General features: G+C 46.0%; 1 protein-coding gene across 1 annotated transcript; it reads left to right on the top strand.

Moving 5' to 3' along the window:
- On the top strand, positions 1-27,576 carry rnf185 (ring finger protein 185). The gene is made up of 6 exons (XM_068055475.1): positions 1-456; positions 579-597; positions 2,412-2,524; positions 9,374-9,428; positions 24,928-25,045; positions 25,462-27,576. Exons 1-6 carry the CDS (start codon positions 53-55, stop codon positions 25,557-25,559), a joined length of 807 nt encoding a protein of 268 aa, XP_067911576.1. The 5' UTR covers positions 1-52; the 3' UTR covers positions 25,560-27,576.

Here is a 27,576-nt window from a genome sequence, read left to right as displayed (position 1 = left end):
AGACAGTCAGTTCCGGTGACGAGGCGGATGTCTGCGTGTTGTTAGAAGGGAGATGGCGAGTTTGAGTTCGACGGCGGCTGATGCTGATAGAGGTCCCGGCCCAGGCCCGGGGGACAGCAGAGGCCCAGGTCCAGGCCCAGGCCCAGGCCCAGGCCCAGGCCCGGGGGACAGCAGAGGTCCCGGCCCAGGCCCGGGGGACAACAGAGGCCCAGGCTTGGGGGACAGCAGAGGCCCCGGCCCAGGCCCGGGGGACAGCAGAGGCCCAGGCCCCGTCCCGGGGGACAGCAGAGGCCCCTGCCCAGGCCCGGGGGACAGCAGAGGTCCCGGCCCCGGGGACAGCAGAGGCCCAGGCCCCGGCCCCGGGGACAGCAGAGGCCAGGACAGTACGTTCGAGTGCAATATCTGTTTGGACACGGCCAAGGACGCGGTAATCAGCCTGTGCGGCCACCTGTTCTGGTAAGGGGAGGTCAGGACTGAGAGGGTGGGTGGTGTTGAAGGATATGTTTCTAAAAGTTCAAGTATGCTAATTCTTGCAATTTTTTTTCCTGTTTTCGGTAAAAACCCGTGGATATCTACAGCTGGCCCTGCTTGCACCAGGTACGTCTCTGTTACTTTCAATTTGTTCAGTGAGCTCTTCCTAACTTTCACTTTGTTCAGTGAGCCATTGATTTTGGAATGCTGAAATTAAGATTGCTTATTGGTTGAAGTGTCAGTTGTAGCTCAGTGGTAACAAGTGCTTTTCAGTTCAAGTCCCAGCCCAGGGACTCAAGCACATAATGTAGGCTGAGGGAGTGTTACGCAATTGGAGGTGTTGTCTTTCAGGTGAGACGTTAAGCTGAGGCCCATCTGCCCTGTTAGGTGAACGTAAAAGCTCTCTATGTTATTTTGATAAAGGAGAACAGAGACATTCTCGCTGGAATCTTGGCCGATATTTATCTCTCTCAAAGATAGATTATTTGGTCACTATTTCAGTGCTGTTTGTAGGGCCTTGCTGTGTGTAAATTGGCTGCTGTGTTTCAAAAATGACTGCATTTCAAAACTATTACTTGAGGTGACAAAAGGCACTGTAGAAATGGAAGTTCCTCCTTTTGCTGATGTGGGTTAGGAGTTGTTCACATCTCTGATGTGCTATAGAGATCAAGCCACACATTGATACATGATTGATCTTTTCTAATCAATAAAACAGCCATTGTCAACTTTATCTCCAGCTCAGGTCGAAAACTAAGTCCCCTTTTGTGAGATTGCAAAGCTGGTAAAGGCATCAGCCAAAAAATTGACTGCCCCACTGATACCCACATCAGGACGCAAAACACCCATTCAAGGGAATAAAGCCTAGTTTATGTAACCCTAATTTAGCCCTAGTATCATTCTGGTGATTCTGTGCTGCATCCACTCCAAGACCAATAATATCCTTCTTGCGATGTAGTGCCTAGATCTGAGCAACAGTACTGCAGATGGGCTCTAGTCTCTTCTTTGGCCTCCTTGTCTCGAGAGACAATTGGGTAAGCGCCTAGAGGTGGTCAGTGGTTTGTGGAGCAGTGCCTGGAGTGGCTATAAAGGCCAATTCTAGAGTGACAGACTCTTCCACAGGCGCTGCAGATAAAATTGGTTGTCGGGGCTGTTGCACAGTTGGCTTTCTCCTTGCATTTCTGTCTTTTTTCCTCCCAGCTACTATGTCTCTTCGACTCACCACTCTTTAGCCCTGCCCTAGCCAGAGCTTTATATAACTCACATTACAGTCCATTCAGATAAAGGCCAACTTTCCATTAGCCGTTTATATTTTTTGTTCCATTTCACTAGTTTTTAATGATTTCTGCACTGGCACCCTCAACACTCTGCTCTTCCACGGTTTCTAGCTTTGCGCCATTTAGCAAATAATCTAATCAATTTTTATTAGGTTCAAAGTGGACATTCTCGCACTTTCCCACATTGCCACAGTTTCACTCACTCACTTAATCTATCTGCGCCCCATTGCAATTTTTACTTCCTTCCACGCAATTTACTATCCCTTAGTGTAATCAACAAACTTAGATATATGCATGTTCTTTATTTAAGTCATTGATTAAAATAGTGAAAAGCTGAGGCCCCAGTACAAATCCCTGAATGGCACCACTAGTTAAATTGGATTACAATAATCCCACACTCATACTTCCTACCCAAATTCCTGCCCATGTCAATTCGTTATCTCTAATTCCATGCACTCTCATTTTTGTCAACAGTTGCCTTCTGGAAGTCCATATAAATAAAATCCATAGACAGTGCATTATGTTAGTGACCTCAAAACATTCAACTAGGTTAGTTTGACATGACTTGCCCTTTACAGTTGGATTTGCTGGAAATGCTGTTTTCTTTGCTTTATTTGTGGTGAGATTATCGCTAACTGAAAGCCTCTGGTGTTTGTATTCCGACAGTGGTTAGAGACCAGACCTAACCGACAGGTTTGCCCCGTTTGCAAAGCAGGCATCAGTCGAGACAAAGTCATTCCCCTTTATGGAAGAGGAAGCACCGGTCAGCAGGATCCCAGGTGAGAAAATCAAAGCAACTGTACTAATGTCAACTCCTCCCCATCCCGAGAACTGAACAGTCAACTGTGAGGAGAATGTCCCTGCCCAGTTTGTACATACGTGGATTATGTGGCAGCAGTATAGGACTGAGTGTGACTGAGATGAGGTTGGGTGAATGTTGTGCAGTTTGAGGATCATTATACATTTGTTTGGAGCATTACCTCTGAGGCTGTGATGGAGTATGTGGGCTGAATGGCATTTCTCCATTCTGTTCTGTAAGTGATCTGGTCAGAGAATGGTGGAATATGAAGCACTTTCTATCGCTTCTCATCATAAAAATGAGAAATCTTACCCAAATAAAAAAGACAGTCACTAACTGAAAGCCTCTGGTATTTGTATTCTGACAGTGGCAGTGAGAGGCAGGGTCTCTGTTTTTGAACAAAATCTTTTCAGCGTTCTCATTCAGTGGGGTCTTTAAGTCTACCATATTCTGTCGGAGTTTTTCCGTGTAACTTGAGCCAGTTTTGTCTGGTGCGGCTAATGTCATAATCGTCTGATTTGGGAGAGGATTCATCAAGCAGTACAATGGAACCTGGGCCCAGTTACTCCTCTCACAATTTGAATCAACATTTGTAAATTGCATTGCAGTGCTTTGCACTAATTTCTCAAAAACAGTTTACAAATTCCATAGGATGCATCCCAGAAATATGCTGTGATTTGCTTTTGCTAGTGGGAAAGAGGGGATGAAGGCAAAAAGGTGGATGAGCTTGCAGAGGGAGAGGTTGTTAGTGGACCACTAGGAATCTCTCTCTCTTTTGCAAGGTTGAGGCCATTAAAATTAAAAGAAATTGAAGGCCTCCTCTCATCAGTCATGCCTCCTCAAATCGCGTCACTTGTTTTGAAAGCAACATTAAAATGATTAATGTGAGAGAACCCTTCAGGAGAAAGAAAGTTTGTCGAGAAGTTCAGAAGCTGTGATGAGTTTCTGGAACTGACCAGGTTTTGAACCGAGGTGCATGTTCCCAATGTTGGTTGATGTTTGTGATCGACCTTTTGCCACGATGACTAACAATTTTTAAAAGACAAGACTAAAGGCATTGTGTCTTAATGCACAGAGCAGTCGCAATAAGGTAGATGAATTAACAGCGCAAATAGATATAAACGATTATGATATAGTTGCGATCATGGAGACATGGCTGCAGGGTGACCAAGGTTGGGAACTGAGCATCTAGGGGTATTCAATGTTTAGGAAGGACAGGCAAAAAGGGAAAGGATGTTGGGTAGTGTTGTTAGTAGTTTAGTTTAGTTGAATGCAATAGTGAGGAAGGAGATTGGCTTGGAAAATCATGATGTGGAATCTGTATGGGTAGAGCTAAGAAACACCATGGGGCAGAAAATGTTGGTGGGGGTTGTCTATAGGCCCACAAACAGTAGTGGAGATGTAAGGAATGGCATTAAACAGGAAATTAGAGATGCATGCAATAAGGGTACAACTGTAATCATGGGTGATTTTAATCTACATATAGATTGGTCAAACCAAATTAGCAATATAACCGTGGAGGAGGATTCCTTGGAGTGTGTGCATGATGGGTTTTTAGATCAATACATTGAGGAACAGGCTAGAGAGCAAGCTATCCTAGACTGAGTATTGTGCAATGAGAAAGGATTAATTAACAGTCTTGTTGTGCGGGGTCCCTTGGGGAGGAGCGACATACATGATAGATTTCTTCATTAAGCTGGAGAGTCAAGTAGTTGAATCCGAAACCAGGGTCCTAAATCTAAATAAAGAAAACTACGAAGCTATGAGGCACGGGTGGGCCATGGTAGACTGGGAACTTTACTAAAAGGGTTGACGGTGGATAGGCAATGGATAATATTTAAAGGTGTGCATGAATTACAACAATTATTCATTCCTGTCTGGTGCCAAAATAAAACCGGGAAGGTGGCTTACAAAAGAAATTAGGGATAATGTTAGATCCAAAGAGGAGGCATATAAAATTGCCAGAAAAAGCAGCAAGTCTGAGGATTGGGAGCAGTTTAGAATTCAGCAAAGGAGGACAAAGAGGTTGATTAAGCAGGGGAAAATAGAGTAAACTTGCAGGGAACATAAAAACTGACTGTAAAAGCTTCTATAAATATGTGAAGAGAAAAAGATGAGTGAAGACAAATGTAAGTCCCCTACAGTCAGAAACAGGGGAAATTATAATGGGGAACAAAAGAATGGCAGAACAATTAAACACATACTTTTTAAAAATTCATTCATGGGATGTGGGCGTCGCTGGCCAGGCCAGTATTTTTTTTTAGAACATTACAGCGCAGTACAGGCCCTTCGGCCCTCGATGTTGCGCCTACCTGTGAAACCATCCGACCTACACTATTCCATTTTCATCCATATGTCTATCCAATGACCACTTAAATGCCCTTAAAGTTGGCGATTTATTGCCCATCCCTAATTGCCCTTGAGAAGGTGGTGGTGAGCTGACTTCTTGAACTGCTACAGTCCATTTGGGGTAGGTATACCCACAGTGCTGTTAGGAAGGGAGTTCCAGGATTTTGACCCAGTGACAGTGAATGAACAGCGATATAGTTCCAAGTCAGGATGGTGTGTGACTTGGAGGGGAACATGCAGGTGGTGGTGTTCCCATTTGCTGTCCTTGTCCTTCTAGTTGGTAGAGGTTGCGGGTTTGGAAGGTGCTGTCTAAGGCGCCTTGGTGCTTTGCGGCAGTGCATCTCGAAGATGGTACCCACTGCTGCCACTGTGCGTCGGTGGTGGAGGGAGTTAGGGTTTGTAGATGGGGTGCCAATCAAGCGGGCTGCTTTGTCCTGGATGGTGTCGAGCTTCTTGAGTGTTGTTGGAGCTGCACCCATCCAGGCAAGTGGAGAGTATTCCATCACACTCCTGACTGTACCTTGTAGATGGTGGACAAGCTTTGGGGAGTCAGGAGGTGAGTTACTCGCCTCAGGATTCCTAGCCTCTGACCTGCTCTTGTAGCCACGGTATTTATATGGCTACTCCAGTTCAGTTTTTGGTCAATGGTAGCCCCTGGGATGTTGACAGTGGGGGATTCAGCGGCATTGATGCCGTTGAATGTCAAGGGGAGATGGTTAGATTCTCTCTTGTTAGAGATGATCATTGCCTGGCACTTGTGTGGCGCGAATGTTACTTGCCACTTATCAGCCCAAGCCTGGATATTGTCCAGGTCTTGCTGCATTTCTACACGGACTGCTTCAGTATCTGAGGAGTCACGAATGGTGCTGAACATTGTGCAATCGTCAGTGAGCATCCCCACTTCTGACCTTATGATTGAAGGAAGGTCATTGATGAAGCAGCTGAAGATGGTTGGGCCGAGGACACTACCCTGAGGGACTCCTGCAGTGATGTCCTGGAGCTCAGATGATTGACCTCCAACAACCACAACCATCTTCCTTTGCGCTAGGTATGACTCCAGCCAGTGGAGGGTTTCCCCCTGATTCCCATTGACCTCAGTTTTGCTAGGCTCCTTGATGCCATACTCGGTCAAATGCTGCCTTGATGTCAAGGGCAGTCACTCTCACCTCATCTCTTGAGTTCAGCCCTTATGCCCATGTTTGAACCAAGGCTGTAATGAGGTCAGGAGCTGAGTGGCCCTGGTGGAACCCAAAATGAGCGTCACTGAGCAGGTTATTGCTAAGCAAGTGCTGCTTGATGGCACTGTTGATGACACCTTCCATCACTTTACTGATGATTGAGAGTAGGCTGATGGGGTGGTAAATGGCCGGGTTGGACTTGTCCTGCTTTTTGTGTACAGGACATAGCTGGGCAATTTTCCACATTGCAGGGTAGATGCCAGTGTTGTAGCTGTACTGGAACAGCTTGGCTAGAGGCGTGGCAAATTCTGGAGCACATGTCTTCAGTACTATTGCCAGAATATTGTCAGGGCCCATAGCTTTTGCAGTATCCAGTGCCTTCAGTCGTTTCTTGATATCACGCGGAGTGAATCGAATTGGCTGAAGTCTGGCATCTGTGACGCTGGGGACTTCAGGAGGAGGCCGAGATGGATCATCAACTCGGCACTTCTGGCTGAAGATTGTTGCAAATGCTTCATCCTTATCTTTTGCACTGACGTGCTGGGTTCCCCCATCATTGAGATGGGGATATTTGTGGAGCCAAATGTAAGTCCCTTACAGTCAGAAACGGGGAAAATTATAATGGGGAACAAAGGAATGGCAGAACAATTAAACACATACTTTGGTTGTGTCTTCACAAAGGAGGACACAAATAATCTCCCGGAAATGTTAGGGAACCAAGGGTCTCATGAGAGTGAGGAACTGAAGGAAATCGGTATTAGTAAAAAAAAAAATGGTGCTCGGGAAATTAATGAGGTTAAAGGCTGACAAATCCCTAGCGCCTGATAATCTCCATCCCAGAGTACTAAAGGAAGTGGCCCTGGAAATAGTGGATGGGTGGTCTTCCAAAATTCTGGACTCTGGAGCAGTTCCTACAGATTGGAGGGTGGCAAATGTAACCCCACTATTTAAAAAAGGGGGGAGAGAAAAAACAGGGACTAATAGACCAGTTAGCCTTATATCAGTAGTGGGGAACATGCTAGAGTCTGTAATAAAGGATGTGATAGCAGAACACCTGGAAAGCATAAACGGGATTGAACAAAGTCAGCATGGGTTTGCGAAAGGGAAATCATGCTTAACCAATCTACTGGAGTTTTTTGAGGATGTAACTAGTAGAGTAGATGAGGGAGAACCAGTTGATGTGGTCTATTTGGATTTTCAGAAGGCTTTTTGATAAGGTCCCACATAAGAGGTTAGTGTGCAAAATTAAAAGCACATGGGGTTGGGGGTAATATACTGGCATGGATTGAGAATTGGTTGACAGACAGGAAGCAGAGTGTAGGAATAAACAAGTGAGTAGGCAAATGCATGGCAGATGCAGTATAGCATGGATAAATGTGAGGTTATCCACTTTGGTTGTAAAAACAGAAAGGCAGATAATTAACTGAATGGTGATAGATTGGGAAAGGGAGAGGTACAATGAGACCTGGGTGTCCTTATACACCAGTCACTGAAAGCAAGCATTCAGGTGCAGCAAGCAGTTAGGAAGGCGAATGGTTTGTTGGCCTTCATTGCAAGAGGATTTGAGTACAGGAGCAAGAAGGTCTTACTGCAGTTATACAGGGCCTTGTATGTGAGACCACATCTGGAGTATTGTGTGCAGTTTTGGTCTCCTTATCTGAGGAAGGATGATCTTGCCATGGAGGGAGTGCAAAGAAGATTTACTCGGCTGATTCCTGGAATGGCAGGATTGACGTATGAAGAGAGATTGGGTTGACTAGGCCTATATTCACTAGAGTTTAGAAGAATGAGAGAAGATCTCATAGAAACCTATAAAATTCTTACCGGACTAGACAGGCTAGATGCAGGAAGGATGTTCCTGATGGCTGAGGAGTCCAGAACCAGGGGTCACCGTCTCAGAAACGGGGTATGCCATTTAGTACCGAGCTGAGGAGGAATTTCTTCACTCAGAGGGTGGTGAACCTGTGGAATTCTCTACTGCAGAACGCAGTGGAGGCCAAGTCATTAACTATATTCAAGAAGGAGATAGATATATTAATGCCAAAGGGATCAAAGGGTATGAGGAGAAAGCGGGAGCAGGATACTGAATTAGACGATCAACCATGATCTTTTTTGAATGACGGAGCAGGCCTGAAGGGCCGAATGGCCTACTCCTATTTTCTATGTTTCTGTGTTTGCTGCCTTTTGGGGGGTTCTGGTTACATTTAAGATACTCCAAAATGGTGCCTGTGAGACTCATTCCTGACACAATGTTAGAGGAGGAACGCCTCATGAATTAGCTCACGTAAATAAGGACAGAACAAGGCAGTAGATTAAAATTGTTTCAAGTCTGGTTAAAAGATGCTGGATGTGGACTGAGTAGTAAGCACCTATTGTGTCCTGGTTCTGTACAGTTACACACAAGTCGTAACTTCAAATCAGCTCATTTGTGGCTGGTATGAGGAAAATTACCCTAAAAGTTTCCAGACTTATCAAAACTCAAATAAGCATTAATGCCTTAATCAAGGCATCCATTCAGCACTTTCCTCCCCTGACCCCAACCCCCAAATCTAACATACTGATAACTTAATTCCTACCACAATAAATGATTTGATTAGAGATACAGCACTGAAACAGGCCCTTCGGCCCACCGAGTCTGTGCCGAACATCAACCACCCATTTATACTAATCCTACACTAATCCCATATTCCTACCAAACATCCCCACCTGTCCCTATATTTCCCTACCACCTATCTATACTAGGGGCAATTTATAATGGCCAATTTACCTATCAACCTGCAAGTCTTTTGGCTTGTGGGAGGAAACCGGAGCACCCGGAGAAAACCCACGCAGACACAGGGAGAACTTGCAAACTCCACACAGGCAGTACCCGGAATCGAACCCGGGTCCCTGGAGCTGTGAGGCTGCGGTGCTAACCACTGCGCCACTGTGCCGCCCTTGTGGCCTTGTCACTCATTTGAACAACGATTAAAACAGTGAGTGTTTTATTTTTCATTGTGTGAATTGACAAATATCTGTTTACCCTCTTCCCTAAGTTGGGTGGTCTTGCCCTGCGAAAGAGAATCAAGGGCTCTCTTATATTCACACGGTTTCCCTTGCTGCTTAAGAGTTGCAGGGCCATGATAGATAGCGGCCCATTCTTGGTACTGTCCATCTCTCTAATTTGTTTTTAAATTATCTACTTCTAAAACTTATGGGATACCATCATTTTTCTGAGTGCTCCCATTCAGCATAAGCAATTAGATTCATTCTGCCCATTTCGTGAACAGCTTTATACTTTGCCTACTACTGTTCTATTTTAGAGAGAAAACTCCTCCAAGACCACAAGGCCAAAGACCCGAGCCAGAGAGTAGAGGGGTAAGTGCACTTTCATTCATTTCAGAGCAGGAGCTAAAAGATCACGAGAAAATTGGTGGAGGGACACATTGAAGTTAGAGGATAAGGTGAATGATTTGTAGAAATTGTTGGATAGTAAATTTGTTTGATTCTTTCATGGGATGTGGGTGTCGCTGGCAGGCCAGCATTTGTTGCCCACCCCTAATTGCTCTTGAACTGAGTGGCTTGCTTGGCCATTTCAGAGGGCAGTTAAGAGTCAATCACATTGCTGTAGGTCTGGAGTCACATGTAGACCAGACCAGGTAAGGACAGCAAATTTCCTTCCCTGAGAGAACATTAGTGAACCAGATGGGTTTTTGCAACAATCGATAATTTCATGGCACCATTACTGATTTTTTATTTATTAATTGAATTTATTTATTATTTGAATTTAACTTCCACCAGCTACCTTGGTGGGATTGCAACCCATTTCTCCAGGCATTAGCTGGGGCCTCTGGATTACATGTCCAGTGATATTGCCACTACATCGCCAGCTCCCCTGTGATCTCCCCATGTTTCTTTGTGTTTGTGCTTTGTTCCTGTTACTAAGGAACAGGATTACTGAAATAAAAACAAAAAGTGCTGGAAGTACTCAGCAGGTCTGGCAGCATCTGTGGAGAGAGAAGCAGAGTTAACGTTTCAGGTCAGTGACCTTTCGTCAGAACAGGCAAAGGTTAGAAATGTAATAGGTTTTAAGCAAATAAAACAGGGGTGGGGCAAGAGATACCAAAAGGGAAGGTGTTGGTCCATGGAGCAAAGGCAAACGGTATGTTAACGGTGTGGTGAAAAGACAAAGCGTTAGTGCAGAGAGGGTGTTAAATGACAGAATAATGAAAAGCCCTAGCCAAAAGCACAAACATGAAAAAAAACAGTGGGCAGGCACATGGTTAAAAAAATGAATGATGAAACAAACAAATAAAATAAAAATGAAAACTAAAACTAAAAATAAAAAAGGTGGGGGCGAGCAGTCATGCTCTGAAATTATTGAACACAGTGTTCAGTCCAGTATGCTGAAACGTGCCTAATTGGTAAATGAGATGCTGTTCCTTGAGCTTGCATTGATGTTCACTGGAACACTGCAGCAAGCCCAGGACAGAGATGTGGGCATGAGAGCCGGGGGATGTGTTGAAATGGCAAGCGACAGGAAGCTCGGGGTCATGTTTTCGGACTGAGCGACGGTGTTGCACAAAGTGGTCACCCAATCTGCATTTGGTCTCCCCAATGTAGAGAAGACCGCATTGTGAGCAGCGAATACAGTATACTACATTGAAAGAAGTACAAGTAAATCACTGCTTCACCTGAAAGGAGTGTTTGGGGTCTTGGATAGTGAGGAGAGAGGAGGTAAAAGGGCAGGTATTACACCTCCTGCGATTGCATAGGAAGGGGACGAGGTGGTGAGGTAAATGGAGGAGTGGACCAGTGTGTCGCAGAGGGAATGATCCCTTCAGACTGCTGGCAGGGGAAGTTGAGCTGGAACGGTGGCTGGAAACACTGGAGCATCCGTGAGTCTGAGAGCATCGTGGATAGCGCGTTGAGAGAGGTGGTCACACTGCAGCTGAAGGGACTTGAGGAAGGAAGGGAATGGGTGACCACCAGGCAGTCCAAGAGAAACAGGCAGGTAGTTTAGGAGTCCCCTGGGGTCTCGCTTGCAAATCGGTATTCCATTTTGGAGGCTGATTCCTCCAGAGAGTGCGGACAGAGCCAAGCTTCTGGCACCACAAGCAGCCTGTCTGCACAGGAAGGGAGAAAGAGAGGAAGAACAATAGTAATAGGGGATTCTATCGTCAGGGGAACAGATAGGCGCTACTGTGGCTGTCAGCATGACTCCAGGATGGTGTGTTGCCTCCCTGGTGCCAGGGTCTGGGATGTCACTGAATGGCTGCAGGGCATCCTGAAGGGGGAGGGTGATAAGGCAGAGGTCATGGTACATGTTGGTACCAATGACATACATAGAAAGAGGGATGAGGTCTTGCATCAAGAATTCAGGGAGTTAGGCAGTAGACTAAAAAGCAGGACCTCTCGGGTTGTAATCTCTGGATTACTCCCAGTGCCACGTGCTAGCGAGTATAGAAATAGGAGAATAGCACAGATGAATGCGTTGCTTAAGAGTTGGTGCAGGAGGGAGGGTTTTAGATTCCTGGACCACTGAGACTGTTTCTGGGGAAGGTGGGACCTGTATAAGAGGAACGGTCTACATCTGAACCAGAGGGGGACTAACATCCTTGCTGGCGGGTTTGCTATTGCTGTTGGGAGGAGTTTAAACTAATTTGGCAGGGGGAGGGGACACAGACTCCTAACAGAATAGGGACACAGCTAAACACAGAAAAGCAAACAAGTCAGAGGGAATACAACGGAAGTAAGTTTCAAGGGAGTAAGACCAGGATGGATGGCCCTCTACTTTAATGCCAGGAGCATTACAGGTAAAACGGATGAGTTAAGGGCAAGGATTGACACGTGGAATTGCGATAAAGTAGCCATCACGGAGACACAGTTGAGGGAGGGGCAGGATTGGCAGCTCAATATCCCGGGATATAGAATCTTCAGGCGAGACAGAGGAGGGGGTAAAAGAGGAGGGGGCATTGCAATATTAGTTAAGGAGTCAGTTACTGCAGTAAGGAGAGATGATATCTTAGAGGGGGCATCAAATGAAGCTTTATGGGTAGAGTTTAGGAATAAAAAAGGGACAGCCACATTGCTAGGTGTTTATTATAGACCCCCAGATAGTCAGCGGGAAATTGAGGAGCAAATATGTGCGCAATTCGCAGAGGTGTTTAAAAATAATAATAGGGTAATTATATGAGGTGATTTCAATTTTGCCAACATTAATTGGGATAGTCATCGTGTTAAGGGCTTAGATGGAGTGGAGTTCTTAAAATGTATACGGGAGAACTTTTTAGCTCAATATGCAGAGGATTTTTTTTTTTATTTCCAAAATATACTTTATTCATAAAAATCTGTAAAAATTACATTACCAGTTTCAAACAGCACCAAGTCAAAAAATACAAACAGTGCAAAGGTGATCAGTTTCCTTCGATACAATCATGAGTTGCCTCACAACCCTTCCATTTCACATTTGTCATGCCAATTACATTTTTACATTTTACAGCAAATGAAAATTTTCCTGATACAGTTCGAGGGGTTTCCCATGGATCCAGCCCCTCAGTTCAGCTTGGTGGGGGACCTCACACTGTGGTCTTTCTCCATTGAGCCTTTGCTGCAGCTGTCCCAAGCTTTATTGCGTCCCTCAGCACGTAGTCCTGGACCTTGGAATGTGCCAGTCTGCAACATTCGGTGGTGGACAACTCTTTGCGCTGGAAGACCAGCAAATTTCTGGCAGACCAAAGGGCGTCTTTCACCAAATTGATAGTCCTCCAGCAGCAGTTAATGTTTGTCTCTGTGTGTCTCCCTGGGAACAGGCCGTAGAGCACAGACTCCTGTGTTACAGAGCTGCTTGGGATAAACCTCGACAAAAACCACTGCATCTCTTTCCACACCTACTTTGCAAAGACACATTCCAGGCGGAGGTGGGCAACCGTCTCTTCCCCACCACAGCCACCACGGGGGCATTGTGCGGAGGGAGCGAGACTTCAGGCGTGCAGGAAGGATCTGACGGGAAGGGCTCTTCTCACCACCAACCAAGCTACATCTTGGTGCTTGTTTGAAAGTTCTGGTGATGAGGCATTCCGCCAAATGACTTTGGCGGTCTGCTCGGGGAACCATCCGACAGGATCCACCGTCTCCTTTTCCCGTAGGGCCTTGAGGACATTCCGTGCAGACCACTGCCTGATGGATCGGTGGTCAAAGGTGTTTTCCCGCAGAAACTGCTCCACGAAGGATAGGTGGTACGGCACAGTCCAACTGCATGGATAGAGGATCCAACAAGGGAGGGTGCAGTGCTGGACCTAATTCTGGGGAATGAAGCCGGACAGGTGGTTGATGTATTGGTGGGGGAACATTTTGGTGATAGCGACCACAACATGGTACAATTTAAGCTTGTTATGGAGAAAGAAATAGACAAGATGCAAAAAAAGGTTTTGGATTGGGGGAGAGCCAATTTTAGTAAAATAAGGCAGGATCTGGCCAAGGTAGACTGGAAAGAGTTACTTGTCGGGAAATCCACAGAAGAGCAGTGGGGGGGCATTCAAAAAGGAAATGGGGAGGGTACAGGCCCAACATGTTCCCTCTAGAGTAGCAGGTCGGAGCAACAAGCCCAGAGAACCATGGATGACCAGAAACATTCAGGGTACGATAAGAAGGAAAAGAGAGGCTTTTAGCAAATACAAGGAGAGCAAATCAACAGAAGCATTAGTGGAGTACAGAAAGTGTAGGATGGAGCTTAAGAAAGCAATTAGGAGAGCAAAGAGGGGATATGAGAAAGCTCTGGCTGGTAAAAGTAGGGAAAATCCCAAGATATTCTATAAGTATATCAATGGGAAGAGGATAACCAGGGAAAGAGTAGGAACCATTAGGGACCAAGGGGGTAATCTGTGGGTGGAGCCAGAGGACATTGGTTCACCAGACTGATTCGATATAGATATAGAGATACAGCACTGAAACAGGCCCTTCGGCCCACCGAGTCTGTGCCGACCATTAACCACCCATTTATACTAATCCTACACTAATCCCATATTCCTACCACATCCTCACCTGTCCCTATATTCCCCTACCACCTACCTACACTAGGGGCAATTTATAATGGCCAATTTACCTACCAACCTGCAAGTCTTTTGGCTGTGGGAGGAAACCGGAGCACCCGGAGGAAACCCATGCAGACACAGGGAGAACTTGCAAACTCCACACAGGCAGTACCCATAATTGAACCCGGGTCGTTGGAGCTGTGGTGCTAACCACTGCGCCACTGTGCCGCCTGTTCCTGGGATGGCGGGACTGACGTCTGAAGAGAGATTGGGTCGATTCGGCTTGTATTGGCTAGAGTTTAGAAGAATGAGAGGGGATCTCATAGAAACCTACAAAATTCTAACAGGACTAGGCAGACTAGATGCTGGAAGGTTGTTCCCGATGGCGGGGGAGTCCGGGACCAGGGGTCACAGTCTAAGGATAAGGGGCAAGCCATTTAGGACGAAGGTGAGGAGAGATTTCTTCACCCAGAGAGTGGTGAACCTGTGGAATTCTCTACCACGGAAAGCAGTTGAGGCCAAATCATTAAATATATTCAGGAAAGAGTTAGATATAGTTCTTAGGGCTAATGGGATCAAGGAATATGAGGAGAAAGCGGGAACAGGTTACTGAATTTGGATGATTCGCCATGATTGTATTGAATGGCAGAGCAGGCTCGAATGGCCTACTACTCCTGTTCTATGTTTCTATGTTAGTCCTCCCAAAATGCATCACTTCATACCTCTCAGGATTAAATTCCATTTGCCATTGCTCTGCCCATCTTACCAGCCCATCTATATCGTCTATTGGATAGTAGGCGCAGGCAGGTAGTGCAGGAGTCCCCTGTGGTCATTCTCCTCTCAAACAGATATATCACTTCGAATACTGTTGTGGGGGGGGATGGCCTGCGAGGGGAAAGCAGCAACAGCCAAGTTCGTGGCACCATGGATGGCTCTGCTGCACAGCAGGGTCGGGGGTGAAAGACTGGGAGAGCCATAGTGATAGGAAATTCAATTGTAAGGGGAACAGACAGGCGTTTCTGTAGCCTCAAACAAGACTCCAGCATGGTATGTTGCCTCTCTGGTGCTAGGGTCAAGGATGTCTTGGAGGACATCTTGACTGCCTGCAGGACATTCTGAAGGGGGAGGGTGAACAGTCAGTGGTCGTGTTACATGTCGGTACCAACAACATAGGTAGAAAAAGGGATGAGGTCCTGAAAGATGAATTTAAGGAGTTAGCAGCTAAATTAAAGAGCAGGACCTCAAAGGTAGTAATCTCAGGATTACTTCCTGTGCCACGTGTTTGTGAGTATAGGAACAGGAGAATAGACTAGATGAATGCTTGGCTGGAGATTCCTGGGACATCGGGACCAGTTCTGGGGGAAGGTGGGACCTGTACAAGCAGGACTGGTTACACCTAGGCAGGACCGGAACCAATGTCCTCGCGGGGGGTTTTGCCAGTGCTGTTGGGGAGGATTTAAACTAGAATGGCAGGGGGATAGGAACCTGAGCTGGGAGACTGAGGAGGAGGAAACGAGGATAGAAACGAAAGACAGGAAACAAAAAGGCAAAAGTGGAAGGCATAGAAATCAACAGCAAGAAACAAATAGGGCCACAGTGCGAAATAATGCTAAGGTAAATAAGAATATTAAGACAAGCCTAAAGGCATTGTGTCTCAATGTGCGGAGTATTCGCAATAAGGTAGACAAATTAACCGCGCAAATAGATGTAAATGGATACAATATAGTTGCGATTACGGAGACATGGCTGCAGGGTCACCAAGGATGGGAACTGAACATCCAAGGGTATTCAATATTTAGCAAGGACAGGCAAAAAGGGAAAGGAGGTGGTGTAGCATCGTTAGTGAAAGAGAAAATCAATACAATAGTGAGGAAGGATATTAGCTCAGAGAATCCTGATGTGGAAATCTGTATGGGTGGAGCTAAGAAACACCAAGGGGGTTGTATATAGACCCCCAAACAGCAGTGGTGATGTAGAGGAGGGCATTAAACAGGAAATTAGAGGCACATACAATAAGGGTGCAGCTGTAATTATGGGTGATATTAATCTACATATAGATTGGGAAAACCGAATTAGCAATAATACTGTAGAGGAGGAATTCCTGGAGTGCGTACATGATGGTTTTTTTGGACCAATATGTTGAGGAACCAACGAGAGAACAGGTCATCCTAGACTGAGTATTGTGTAATGAGAAAGGATTAGTTTACAATCTTGTGCGGGGTCCCTTGGGGAAGAACGACTATAACATGATAGAATTAATCTTTAAGCTGGAGAGGGAGAGAGTTGATTCCGAAACTAGGGTCCTGAAAAAAGGAAACTATGAAGGTATGAGGCGCGAGTTGGCTATGATATATTGGGGGAAGTTACTTAAAGGGTTGACAGTGGATAGGCAATGGCTAGCATTTAAAGATCGCATGGATGAATTACAAAATTGTTCATTCCTGTCTGGCGCAAAAATAAAACAGGAAGGGTGGCTCATCTGTGGCTTACAAAAGAAATTAGGGAAAGTATTAGATCCAAGGAGGAGAAATATAAAATGGCCCGAAACCAGCAGCAAACCTGAGGATTGGGAGCAGCTTAGAATTCAGCAAAGGAGGACAAAGGGATTGATTAAGAAGGGGAAAATAGAATGAGAGTAAGCTTGCAGAGAACATAACAACTGACTGTAAAAGCTTCTATAGAGAAGCTCCAGTGTGATTTGGACAGGTTGAGTGAGTGGGCAAATACATGGCAGATGCAGTATAATGTGAAAATGTGAATGTTGAAGTTTATTAAACTTGAACTTAAATTCTAATTGGTTAACGCCTACCGATACACGACCCGCCCTCGATAGCATGCAAACACGATACACGCATGAAAAGAGCAGCAGAAAAATAAAGTGGAAAAGTTTGAGGCAATATCTGAAGAGTTTTTGTGACGGTTCTTGGAGTTCACTGTAAAGTCCTTGACTGTAGGTAGATCTTGCTTTTCGTTGGGCCCAGAATTCTTGGTAAACCTTGTTCGCTGTAGCAGACTTTTCTCTCTTGGGGTTCATGTGTCTTCAGTGGATTCAGAGACTTGAGAAAGATATGGGAGCAGACAGGAGATACCTTCTCAGTCCAGGAGCAAACAAGATGGTCTGAGTGCAAACTGTTTGTACAGATGACACGAAAATTGGTGGTGTCGTAAATAGTGAGGAGGAAAACCTGAGATTGCAGGACATCGAAACAGAAAAATAGGAGCAGGAGTAGGCATTTGGCCATTCGAGCCTGCTCTCATTCAATACGATGATGGCTGATCATCCAAACCCAGTACCCTGTTCCCGCTTTTTCCCCATATCCCTTGATCCCATTAGCCCTAAGAACTATATATAATTCTTTATTGAATATATTTAATGATTTGGCCTCAACTGCTTTCTGTGGTAGAGAATTCCACAGGTTCACCACTCTCTAGGTGAAGAAATCCTCCTCATCTCAGTCCTAAGTGGCTTACCCCTTATCCTTAGACTGTGACCCCCTGGCCCTGGACTCCCCCACCACTGGGAACATCCTTCCAGCATCTAGTCTGCCTAGTCCTGTTAGAATTTTGTAGGTTTCTATGAGATCCCCTCTCATTCTTCTAAACTCTAGCCAATACAAGCCGAATCGACACAATCTCTCTTCATACGTCAGTCCTGCCATCCCAGGAATCAGTCTGGTGAACCTTCACTGCACTCCCTCCATAGCAAGAACATCCTTCCTCAGATAAGAAGACCAAAACTGCACACGATACTCCAGATGTGGTCCCGCCAAGGCCCTGTATAATTGCAGCAAGACATCCTTGCTCCTGTACTCAAATCCTCTCTATATGAAGGCCAACATACCATTTGCCTTCTTAACTGCCTGCTGTACCTACATGCTTACTTTCAGCGACTGGCGCACAAGGACACCCAGGTCTCGCTGCACCTCCCCCTTTCCCAATCTATCGCTGTTCGGATAATCTGCCTTTCTGTTTTTGCCACCAAAGTGGATAACCTCATATTTATCCACATTATACTGCATCTGCCATGTATTTGCCCACTCACTCAACCTGTCCAAATCACATTGGAGCTTCTCTGCATCCTCCTCACCACTCTCACACGCACCCAGCTTTGTGTCATCTGCAACCTTAGATATATTCCATTTAATTCCCTCATCTATATCATTAATATATATTGTGAATAGCTGGGGTCCTAACACTGATCCCTGTGGTACCCCACTAGTCACTGCCTGCCACTCGGAAAAAGACCCGTTTATTCCTGCTCTTTGTTTCCTGTCTGCCAACCAGTTCTCTATTCATGTCAGTACCTTATCCTCAATCCCATGTGCTTTAATTTTGCATGCTAATCTCTTATGTGGGACCTTATCAAAAGCCTTCTGATAATCCAAATACACCACATCCACTGTTCTTACTTATCTATTCTACTAGTTACATCCTCAAAAAAATTACTGTTGATTTGTCCAGCATGATTTCCCTTTCTTAAATCCACGTTGACTTTGTCTGATCCTGTCATTGTTTTCCAAGTGCTCTGCTATTACATCTTTTATAATGGACTCGAGCATTTTCCCCACTACTGATTTCAGGCTAACCAGTCTATAATTCCTTGTTTTCTCTCTCCCTCATTTTTTAAATAGTGGGGTTACATTAGCTACCCTCCAATACGTTGGAACTGTTCCAGAGTCTATAGAATTTTCACAAATTCTGTACTTGGATTCATTGCTGGTAGGATAGAATTGAAAAGTAAAGAAGTTATGTTAAATTGTATAGAACCTTGGCTAGACCACAGTTTGAGTACTGTGCTCAGTTCTGGTCTTCGTAATTACTAAAGGAATAGATAAGCATTAGTGAAAAAAAAGATTTACAAGGATGATACCAGATCTGAGAGTGCACAGTGGCGCAGTGGTTAGCACCGCAGCCTCACAGCTCCAGTGACCCGGGTTCAATTCTGGGTACTGCCTGTGCGGAGTTTGCAAGTTCTCCCTGTGACCGCGTGGGTTTTCGCCGGGTGCTCCGGTTTCCTCCCACAGCCAAAGGAGAGAAGGTGAGGATGTGAGAGGGTAAGGGGATTAATGTAGGATTAGTATAAATGGGTGGTTGATGGTCAGTGCTGTATCTCTAAATAAATAAAATAAATAACCGGCTCAGACGAAGAGATGACCCAATACAGATCTTAAAAATTATGAAATCGTTTGATAGGCTAGACCTAGAAATTATGTCTTTATTGGGAAAGTCCAAAACTCGGAGCCATTATTGTAAGATGGTCACTAAAGACATGTCTTCTGAATTCCCTACAGGATTTATGACTCAAGTAATGAGAATGCAGAACTCGCTATCACAAGAAGTAGTTGAGACAAGCAGCATAGATGCATTCAAGGGAAAACTACATAAGTACTTGAGGGAGAAAGGAGTAGAAGGATATGCTGATATGATGAGAGGAGGTAAGGTGGGAGGTGGCTTATGTGGCGCAGTGGTTAGCACCGCAGCCTCACAGCTCCAGTGACCCGGATTCAGTTCAGAGTACTGCCTGTGCGGAGTTTGCAAGTTCTCCCTGTGACCGCGTGGGTTTCCACTGGGTGCTCCGGTTTCCTCCCACAGCCAAAGACTTGCAGGTTAATAGGTAAATTGGCCATTGTAAATTGCCCCTAGTGTAGATAGATGGTAGGAGAATGGTGAGGATGTGGTAGGGAATATGGGATTAATGTAGGATTAGTATAAATGGGTAGTTGTTGGTCGGCACAGACTCAGTGGGCCGAAGGGCCTGTTTCAGTGCTGCATCTCTAAATAAATAAAAAATAAAATAAACATAAACACCAGCACAGACCAGTTGGGCCAGGTAGCCTGTTTCTGTTCTTGTAATTCTATGTAAAATTGCACATCTGGGATCCTATCCCATGAGTTTCTTTGGCTACCCTTCCCTTACCTTGCTGATTTCAGAATCCTTGTTTTTCCTCAAGTCTTTCCATAGCCTTGCCACTCACTACCTTTAAACCACCTATATTCCTGTGTCATTTTCTCCAACTCTGGTGGCTTTTGAATCTGTCATCGGGACTTCAACACCTCAGTCCCTCCACCTCTGTCCTCTCCTTCGAACCCTCCTTAGCCCAACTTCAGCCTGTTCCTTTGTTTATGGCCCTTCCTTTCACCACTGTTCAGTTTCTGATTAGTTTTGCCTCTGAAAATTGAAACAAGAGAAGGTCTTTCAGGCCTTCAAGTCTGTTCGGCCATTTAGATCATGGCTGATTTTTATCTTAACTCCGTCTACCCGCCTTGATTCTGTCACCTTTAACACCCCTGCCTCAACTCAGTTTTGATATTCACCAGTGATTTCCCCCTGCGAGAGCGAGCGAGAGCGGGGGGAGCCGAGCGAGCGAGAGCGGGGGGAGCCGAGCGAGCGAGAGCGGAGGGAGCCGAGCGAGCGAGAGCGGGGGGAGCCGAGCGAGCGAGAGCGGGGGGAGCCGAGCGAGCGAGAGCGGGGGGAGCCGAGCGAGCGAGAGCGGGGGGAGCCGAGCGAGCGAGAGCGGGGGGAGCCGAGCGAGCGAGAGCGGGGGGAGCCGAGCGAGCGAGAGCGGGGGGAGCCGAGCGTGAGCGAGTGGGGGGGGAGCCGAGCGTGAGCGAGTGGGGGGGGAGCAGAGAGAGAGCGAGCGAGTGGGGGGGGAGCAGAGAGAGAGCGAGCGAGTGGGGGGGGAGCAGAGAGAGAGCGAGCGAGTGGGGGGGGAGCAGAGAGAGAGCGAGCGAGTGGGGGGGGAGCAGAGAGAGAGCGAGCGAGTGGGGGGGGAGCAGAGAGAGAGCGAGCGAGTGGGGGGAGAGCAGAGAGAGAGCGAGCGAGTGGGGGGGGAGCAGAGAGAGAGCGAGAGAGTGGGGGGGGAGCAGAGAGAGAGCGAGAGAGTGGGGGGGGAGCAGAGAGAGAGCGAGAGAGTGGGGGGGGAGCAGAGAGAGAGCGAGAGTGTGGGGGGGGGAGCAGAGAGAGAGCGAGAGAGTGGGGGCGGAGCAGAGAGAGAGTGAGAGAGTGAGAGAGTGGGGGGGGAGCAGAGAGAGAGTGAGAGAGTGGGGGGGATCCTTCGTGATCTTCTGAAGCCAGATCCCCCCTTCTTGATGTCCTTATGTCATCCTTTACTATCAGGGTTACCCCTCCTCCTTTGCCATTCTGTCTGTGTCTCCGAAATATTGTGTACCCTGGAATATTCATTTCCCAACCTTGATCTCCTTGTAACCATGTCTTGGAAATGACAGTTAGAACTGGATCATCTACCTCTAGTTCATCTATCCTATTACAGATGCTTCATGCATTCAGATAAATTTCATTTTTTTAACCTCTATTCCCTGCGATGACCTTATTTGCCAATGTACAATTTTTATTAAACTCTGTCCCATTTGGCATTTACCTACATCACTATCCTGCTCCAATGCCCTGACCCCTCTCTTTGGTTTTCTAAATTTCCCTTTACCCAATCCCCCGCCCTCCCCCGTTAGTGTAAAGTCCTGTCCACAGCCCTAGTTATGCAATTGGCCAGGACACTGGTTCCAGCCCAAGTCAAGTGAAGCCCATCCCAATGGAATAGTTCCCTCTTCCCTGAGTACTGATGCCAGTGCCCCAAGAATCAAAACCCCTTCTTCTCACACCACTCTTTGAGCCATGTGTTTAGTTCTCTAATCTGCTTGACCCTGTGCCAATTTGTGCGTGGCTCAGGTAACAATCCAGAGATGATTACCTGAAAATGTTCTGTGTTTTAGTTTGGACCTTAACTCCTCAAATTCTCTAAGCAGAACATCAGTTCTGGTTCTACCTATGTCATTGGTTCCCACATGGACCACGATAACTGGATCCTCCCCATCCCACTCCAGGTTCCTCTCCACCCACAAGGAGACATCCTTAAGCATGACACTGGGCAGGCAACAGCCATCGGAGGTCCCGGTCGCGGCTGCAGAGAACAGTATCTATCCCCCTGACTATACTGTCTCCTATCACTACCACATTCCTCTTCTCTTCCCCCCCACTGGAGTGGCATCCTGCACCATGGTACCATGGTCAGTCCACTCATCCACCTTGCAGTCCTCTCTTCATCCACACAGGTAGCAAGGACCTTGTTTGTACCTGTTGGACAAGGTTAGGGGCTGAGGCTCCTCCATCAGTACATGCTGATTCCTCCTACCTGCCTCTCTCGCAGTCACACCCTCCTGCCCCTGACCATTGACCATCTCTAGTGGTTGTACTACTCTGAGAGGTGTGACTGCCTCCTGGAATAGTGTCGCAGTAATTGTTCCCCCTCCCTGATGCTCTGCAATGTCTGCAACTCAGTCTCCAGCTCAGCAATTCTGAGCTGCAGTCGTGCAAGCTGCAGTTGCAGCACACCACCGGCCCTGCCATCTCTCTGCAACCTTATTTTTTAATTAGTCAATTAGTTAATAATTCTCACAGCTGAAGTAATGGAAAGTTGCACTTGGAGTCAATGGGAAGACTTGTCAGCTGTTGGAGGCTAAAAAAATAGGAAAAGGAGCCCCTCTGCACCGAATTCCCACATGCACCAAATTTCCAAAATCACTCTGGCAATGCCTCACTCAGGCAGATGTCACCATTCACTGCATTCCCTCACTGCATTCGGCTAAGAAACTATTCTGCTTTATGTAGAGATTCTGATGACTCACTCGCTCAGCTTTCTGCTACAATAGTTAACTAACACCGATTGAACCTAACTACTTTCAAATGATTAACATATAACTGCCACTGTTGGCTGCTTCTTGTCTAACAAGGCTATTTACCTAACCAGGAGATTTTAAGTAAAAACAAGAAATGCTGGAAATACTCAGCAGGTCTGGCAGCATCTGTGGAGAGAGAAGCAGAGTTAATGTTTCAGGTCAGTGACCCTTCATCAGAACTGGCAAACATTAGAAATGTAACAGGTTTTAAGGAAATAAAGCAGGGGTGGGGCAAGAGATTACAAAAGGCAAGGTGTTGATAGGACATAAGGTCATGGAGCAAAGGCAAACGGTTTTGGTAGACACTTTATCAAACACTAGGAGGGAAATAGAACGCAGTGAAGGAGATTTTAAAGCCTGACAATCTAAAGTTTAAACTTGACAAAAACTCGCCAGAACTTACCTGGTGCACCCCAAATTTCCAAGTTCACTCTGGCATTGCCTCACTCAGGCAAATGACACACAACACAATGGTGGGTATCCTCAATGTGAAGGCAGGACTTCGTCTCCACAAGGACTGTGCAGCAGTCACTCCAACAGTACTGTCATGGACAGATGCATCTGCGACAGGTTGTTTGTGAGGACGAGGTCAAGTAGGTTTTTCCCTCTTATTAGTTCCCTCACCACCTGCCACAGAAACAGTCTAGCAGCTATGTCCTTTAGGACTCGGCCAACCCCGTCAGTACTGGTGCTGTTGAGCCACTCTTGGTGATGGACATTGAAGTCCCCCACCCAGAGTACATTCTGTGCCGTTGCTATCCTTAGTTCCTCTTCCATGTGGTGTTCAACTGATTCATCAGCCGAGTGTGCGGGAGTTGGTTGGTAGGTGGTAATCAGCAGGATGTTTCCTTGCCCCTGTTTGACCTAATGCTATGAGACTTCATGGGGTCCAGAGTCAATGTTGACTCCGAGGGCAACTCCCTCCCAACTGTATACCACTGTGCCGCCACCTCTGGTGGATCTCTCCTGCCGGTGGGACAGGACATACCCAGGGATGGTGATGGTGGTGTCAGGGATATTATCTGTAAGGTATGATTCCAGGAGTATGACTGTGTCAGGCTGTTGCTTGACTAGTTTGTGGGACAGCTACCCTACTTTGGCACAAGCCCCCAGACGTTAGTAAAGAGGACTTTGTAGGGTCGATGGGGCTGGATTTGCCATTGTCATTTCCAGTGTCTAGGGCGATGCCAGGTGGTCTGTCTGGTTTCATTACTTATCTTACACTTTTTAGCGGTTTTAATACGACTGAGTGGCTTGCTAGGCCATTTCAGAGGGCATGTAAGAGTCAACCACATTTGGTCTGGAGTAACATGTAGGCCAGGCCAGGTAAGGATGGCAGATTTCCTTCCCTAAAGGACATTAGTGAACTAGATGGGATTTTACAACAATTGACAATGCTTCATGGTCACCATTAGACTAGCTTTTTTTTAAATTCCAGATTGATTAATTGCCTTTGAGAAGGTGGTGAGCTGCCTTCTTGAACCGCTGCAGTCTGTGTGGTATAGCTACACCCTGTGCTGTTAGGAAGGGAATTCCAGGATTTTGACCCAGCGACAGTGAAGGAATGGCGATATTAGTTCTAAGTCAGAATGTTGTGTGGCTTGGAGGGGAACTTGCAGGTGGTGTGCCCATGCATCTGCTGCCCTTGTTCTTCTAGGTGGTAGAGGTCGTGGGTTTGGAAGGTGCTGTCGAAGGATCCTTGGTGCATTGCTGCAGTGCATCATGTAGAATGGTACACACTACTGCCACTGCGGTGGTGGTGGAGGGAGTGAATGTTTAAGATGGTGGATGGGATGCTGATCAAGCAGGCTGCTTTGTCCTTAATGGTGTCGATATATAGCTCTCCATTCCTTCATCTATGAAATTGATAAATATAGTGAAAAGCTGAGGCCCCATTACAGAAGCCTGAAGGACACCTGCCAATTGGAGTGCATATCCATTACCCCTACTCAATCTCCTACCTCCTAATCAATTGCCTACCCATGTTAATAGATTGCCTCCAATTCCATGTGCTCTCATTTTTAATTTTGTGAAGTGCTGTGAGATGTTTTATATCATGGAGGCTATAAAAGTGATTTTGGTAGTGGATGTGCTACACTTAGTTCATTATAACCTGCCTCATGTTGAATCACTGTCACAATCATATTTTCCAGGGATTCCAAGGATTTGGGTTTGGAGATGGAGGATTCCAGATGTCATTTGGGATTGGTGCATTTCCATTTGGGATTTTTGCGACAGCCTTTAATATCAACGATGGCCGCCCACCTCCAGGTATTTGATTAAAATCAACACATTCTCCATTTTGTACAGATAACATCCAGTACTGCATAGAACCGGTTCAAAGATGGTTCTCCACTTGCCATATGTGGTGCAGTCTCTATCTTATCCACACTCAATGACAAATTCATGGTCTCTTTATATTCGGTGTGCTGTATAAAAAGCCACTGATGATTCCAAAGACCCCTGATGAGTTTAGTCCAGGTTACCTTCAAATAATTTCACTATTTAAGCTCAGGCATGAATGGGAAGGCAGGAACTGGAGGTGACCAGTGCACCTGGAGTTAGAGCCCACACACCTGGAACAGGAGACAAGGAAATAAATTGTGCAAGGAGGGAGGGAGGCTTTTAATGTACAACTGTCTCCAGATGCTGGAATATGACTGTTTCTGTGCCCTTTCACCCTGCAGCAGCCCCTGGAACACCGCAGTATGTGGATGAACAGTTTCTGTCTCGCCTTTTCCTCTTTGTGGCTCTTGTGATTATGTTCTGGCTGCTAATTGCATAAGGAAAAACAGAAGCAATCCTTAATTCCACGTCTTTGTGTGATCTGAAGTGTGGGCTGAAGAACTCTTCCAGGGAAATTAGAATCTTTCACCAAGTTTTTGTACCTTCAGATACACATTAAGAACAAAAATTATATTCAATTGGGCCTGAAACTATTCTTTGAATTAACCAATTGAAGGAGAAGATGGAATCAGCATTGTGGCAACAATGGACCTGGTATGAATGGACCAGTAATGTTTGTTTAAAAGCTTCATATTTGTGGGCTGTCATTCTGTGGAAATATCTGTATTCTATGAGTAGATGTGAAATATTCGGGTAGTGTGCCTGCTAACTTCAACTGAAAGTTTCTGATGGTTTCCTACATCTTTACTCAAATCACTGCTCCACTGTCACTTTGGGAAGGGCCAGAGAACTTGTTTCTTAGCTGGACAAGTAGTCCTTGAAGTGGAAAGACTGGGAGGTGATTAATATTGCCTTTAAGCTGTACTTGTCAGCTTTGCTCAGTTGATTTGCCTCTGAATCAGAAGGTTTAAAGTACAAACTTCACTCAAGGACTTGAGCATACAATCTCGACTGGCACTTTAGGGCAGTACTGAGGCCCAGTTTGTCTGTTCAGGTGAATACAAAAGATCCCACACTACTATTCAAAGATGAAAAAGAGTTCTGTGCTTCCTGGGCAACAGCACTGCCAAAACTGGTCATGTGTTTCATTGCTGCTTGTGGGATCTTGCTGTGCATGGATTGACAGCCATGTTTCCCTATATAACATTGATTATACTTCAAAAGCAATTCTTGCGCTGTGAAGAGCTTTGGCATGAACTGAGGGTGGTGACAGCTGCAAGTTCTTTCTTTGCTTCGTATTCATTTTGGTAAGAACCTAATTAGTGACAAAGGGGCATAGTCTTTAACTGCTAGCTAATCCCCACCTGTAGCCACTGATAAATTTCAATCACCGATCGGTCAACCTGTTAAATGGTTATTTTCTCCCTCTGCCGATCTCTGTTCAGACCAGAATGTTGGAGCAGAGTTTTCCAATAGCACATTACCCACTCTGGTGACTCTGTATTTCAGGCTTCCCTTTAACTGAGGTGCTCAATACTTGGTCTTTTACTGTTGGTAAATAAACATGCTGAATCACAGACCAAATCTTCTGCTCGGTGTCTCTCCCAGTGCAGTGGTGCATATACTGTGAATAGCTGGGGTAGAGGAGGGGCCTGCCAGAACCTGGACCCTCTCAACTCCTAGCATTTAGTCCGTCATTTTCTGCATTCACCTTTTGCAGACTGTAACAATCTTTATGCATCTCTTCTATAAGTTCACCTGTTGGAGGCCTCCTTTCAAGGCTTAATAGCAAGTTTCTGCAGTCTGCCCCCATAACTCTGGTTCTTTCATTAGGAAAGAGGCTGCAGCCCAGTCGAGACCTTCAGAACTCTCAGAAAATGTTCAAAGTGCATTTAAATAGATGATAAGGCTGGGGAGACACTAAGGGACTGCTGGTGACTCCATCCTGTTACTCACCCACTGCAGTCAGAAACCTCCTGGGACTTGCTCGGGGAAGGTGGTAACGGGACTGTGTTTGTCAGTCAGGAGACAAGGAATTAAAACCTGGGATGGAATGGGCTGAAGAACAATGCTGGGCATCTGTGGAACCTGACTGGGGGTCATGGTTACAGAGAGAAGCAGGTGACGGTTTGGCAGATTGGATGACCAGGAGAAGGTGCAGTTGCAGAGTGAAAGACTGGATTGTGGAGAGGCCATAGACAGTTAATTCCATCTGTCATTCAGCTCAGCTGGTTAGTGGAGCTCCTGGAAATTCATCAAGAAGGCTGTGCTGGGATGACCAGGGTTTGTGCTGAAGACAGGCTAATCTGGCAATTTCAATACTGGGTGAGGGAGAGAGTATCAGCAGTAGATGGGTTAATAACCTTCTATTTTAGGAACATTAAAATGTATTTTGAATTTAATATCCTGTTTCCTGCTTTGTATCAAGTGTGAAATAAAACTTGTACATCGATCAA

Source organism: Heterodontus francisci, chromosome 23 (assembly GCF_036365525.1).
Source record: "Heterodontus francisci isolate sHetFra1 chromosome 23, sHetFra1.hap1, whole genome shotgun sequence".
Taxonomy (NCBI): Eukaryota; Metazoa; Chordata; class Chondrichthyes; order Heterodontiformes; family Heterodontidae; genus Heterodontus; species Heterodontus francisci.
The sequence above is the reverse complement of the archived record's forward strand: the minus strand, read 5'-3'. Positions and strand labels throughout refer to the sequence as shown.

What these genes read in the sequence shown, in the direction of transcription:
- rnf185 (XM_068055475.1), top strand. Translation starts at nt 53, where the DNA reads ATGGCGAGTTTGAGTTCGACGGCGGCTGATGCTGATAGAGGTCCCGGC. An exon ending in CCGAGCCAGAGAGTAGAGGG is followed by an intron (nt 9,429 to 24,927) that starts GTAAGTGCACTT and finishes CATATTTTCCAG; the next exon opens with GGATTCCAAGGATTTGGGTT. An exon ending in CGATGGCCGCCCACCTCCAG is followed by an intron (nt 25,046 to 25,461) that starts GTATTTGATTAA and finishes TTCACCCTGCAG; the next exon opens with CAGCCCCTGGAACACCGCAG.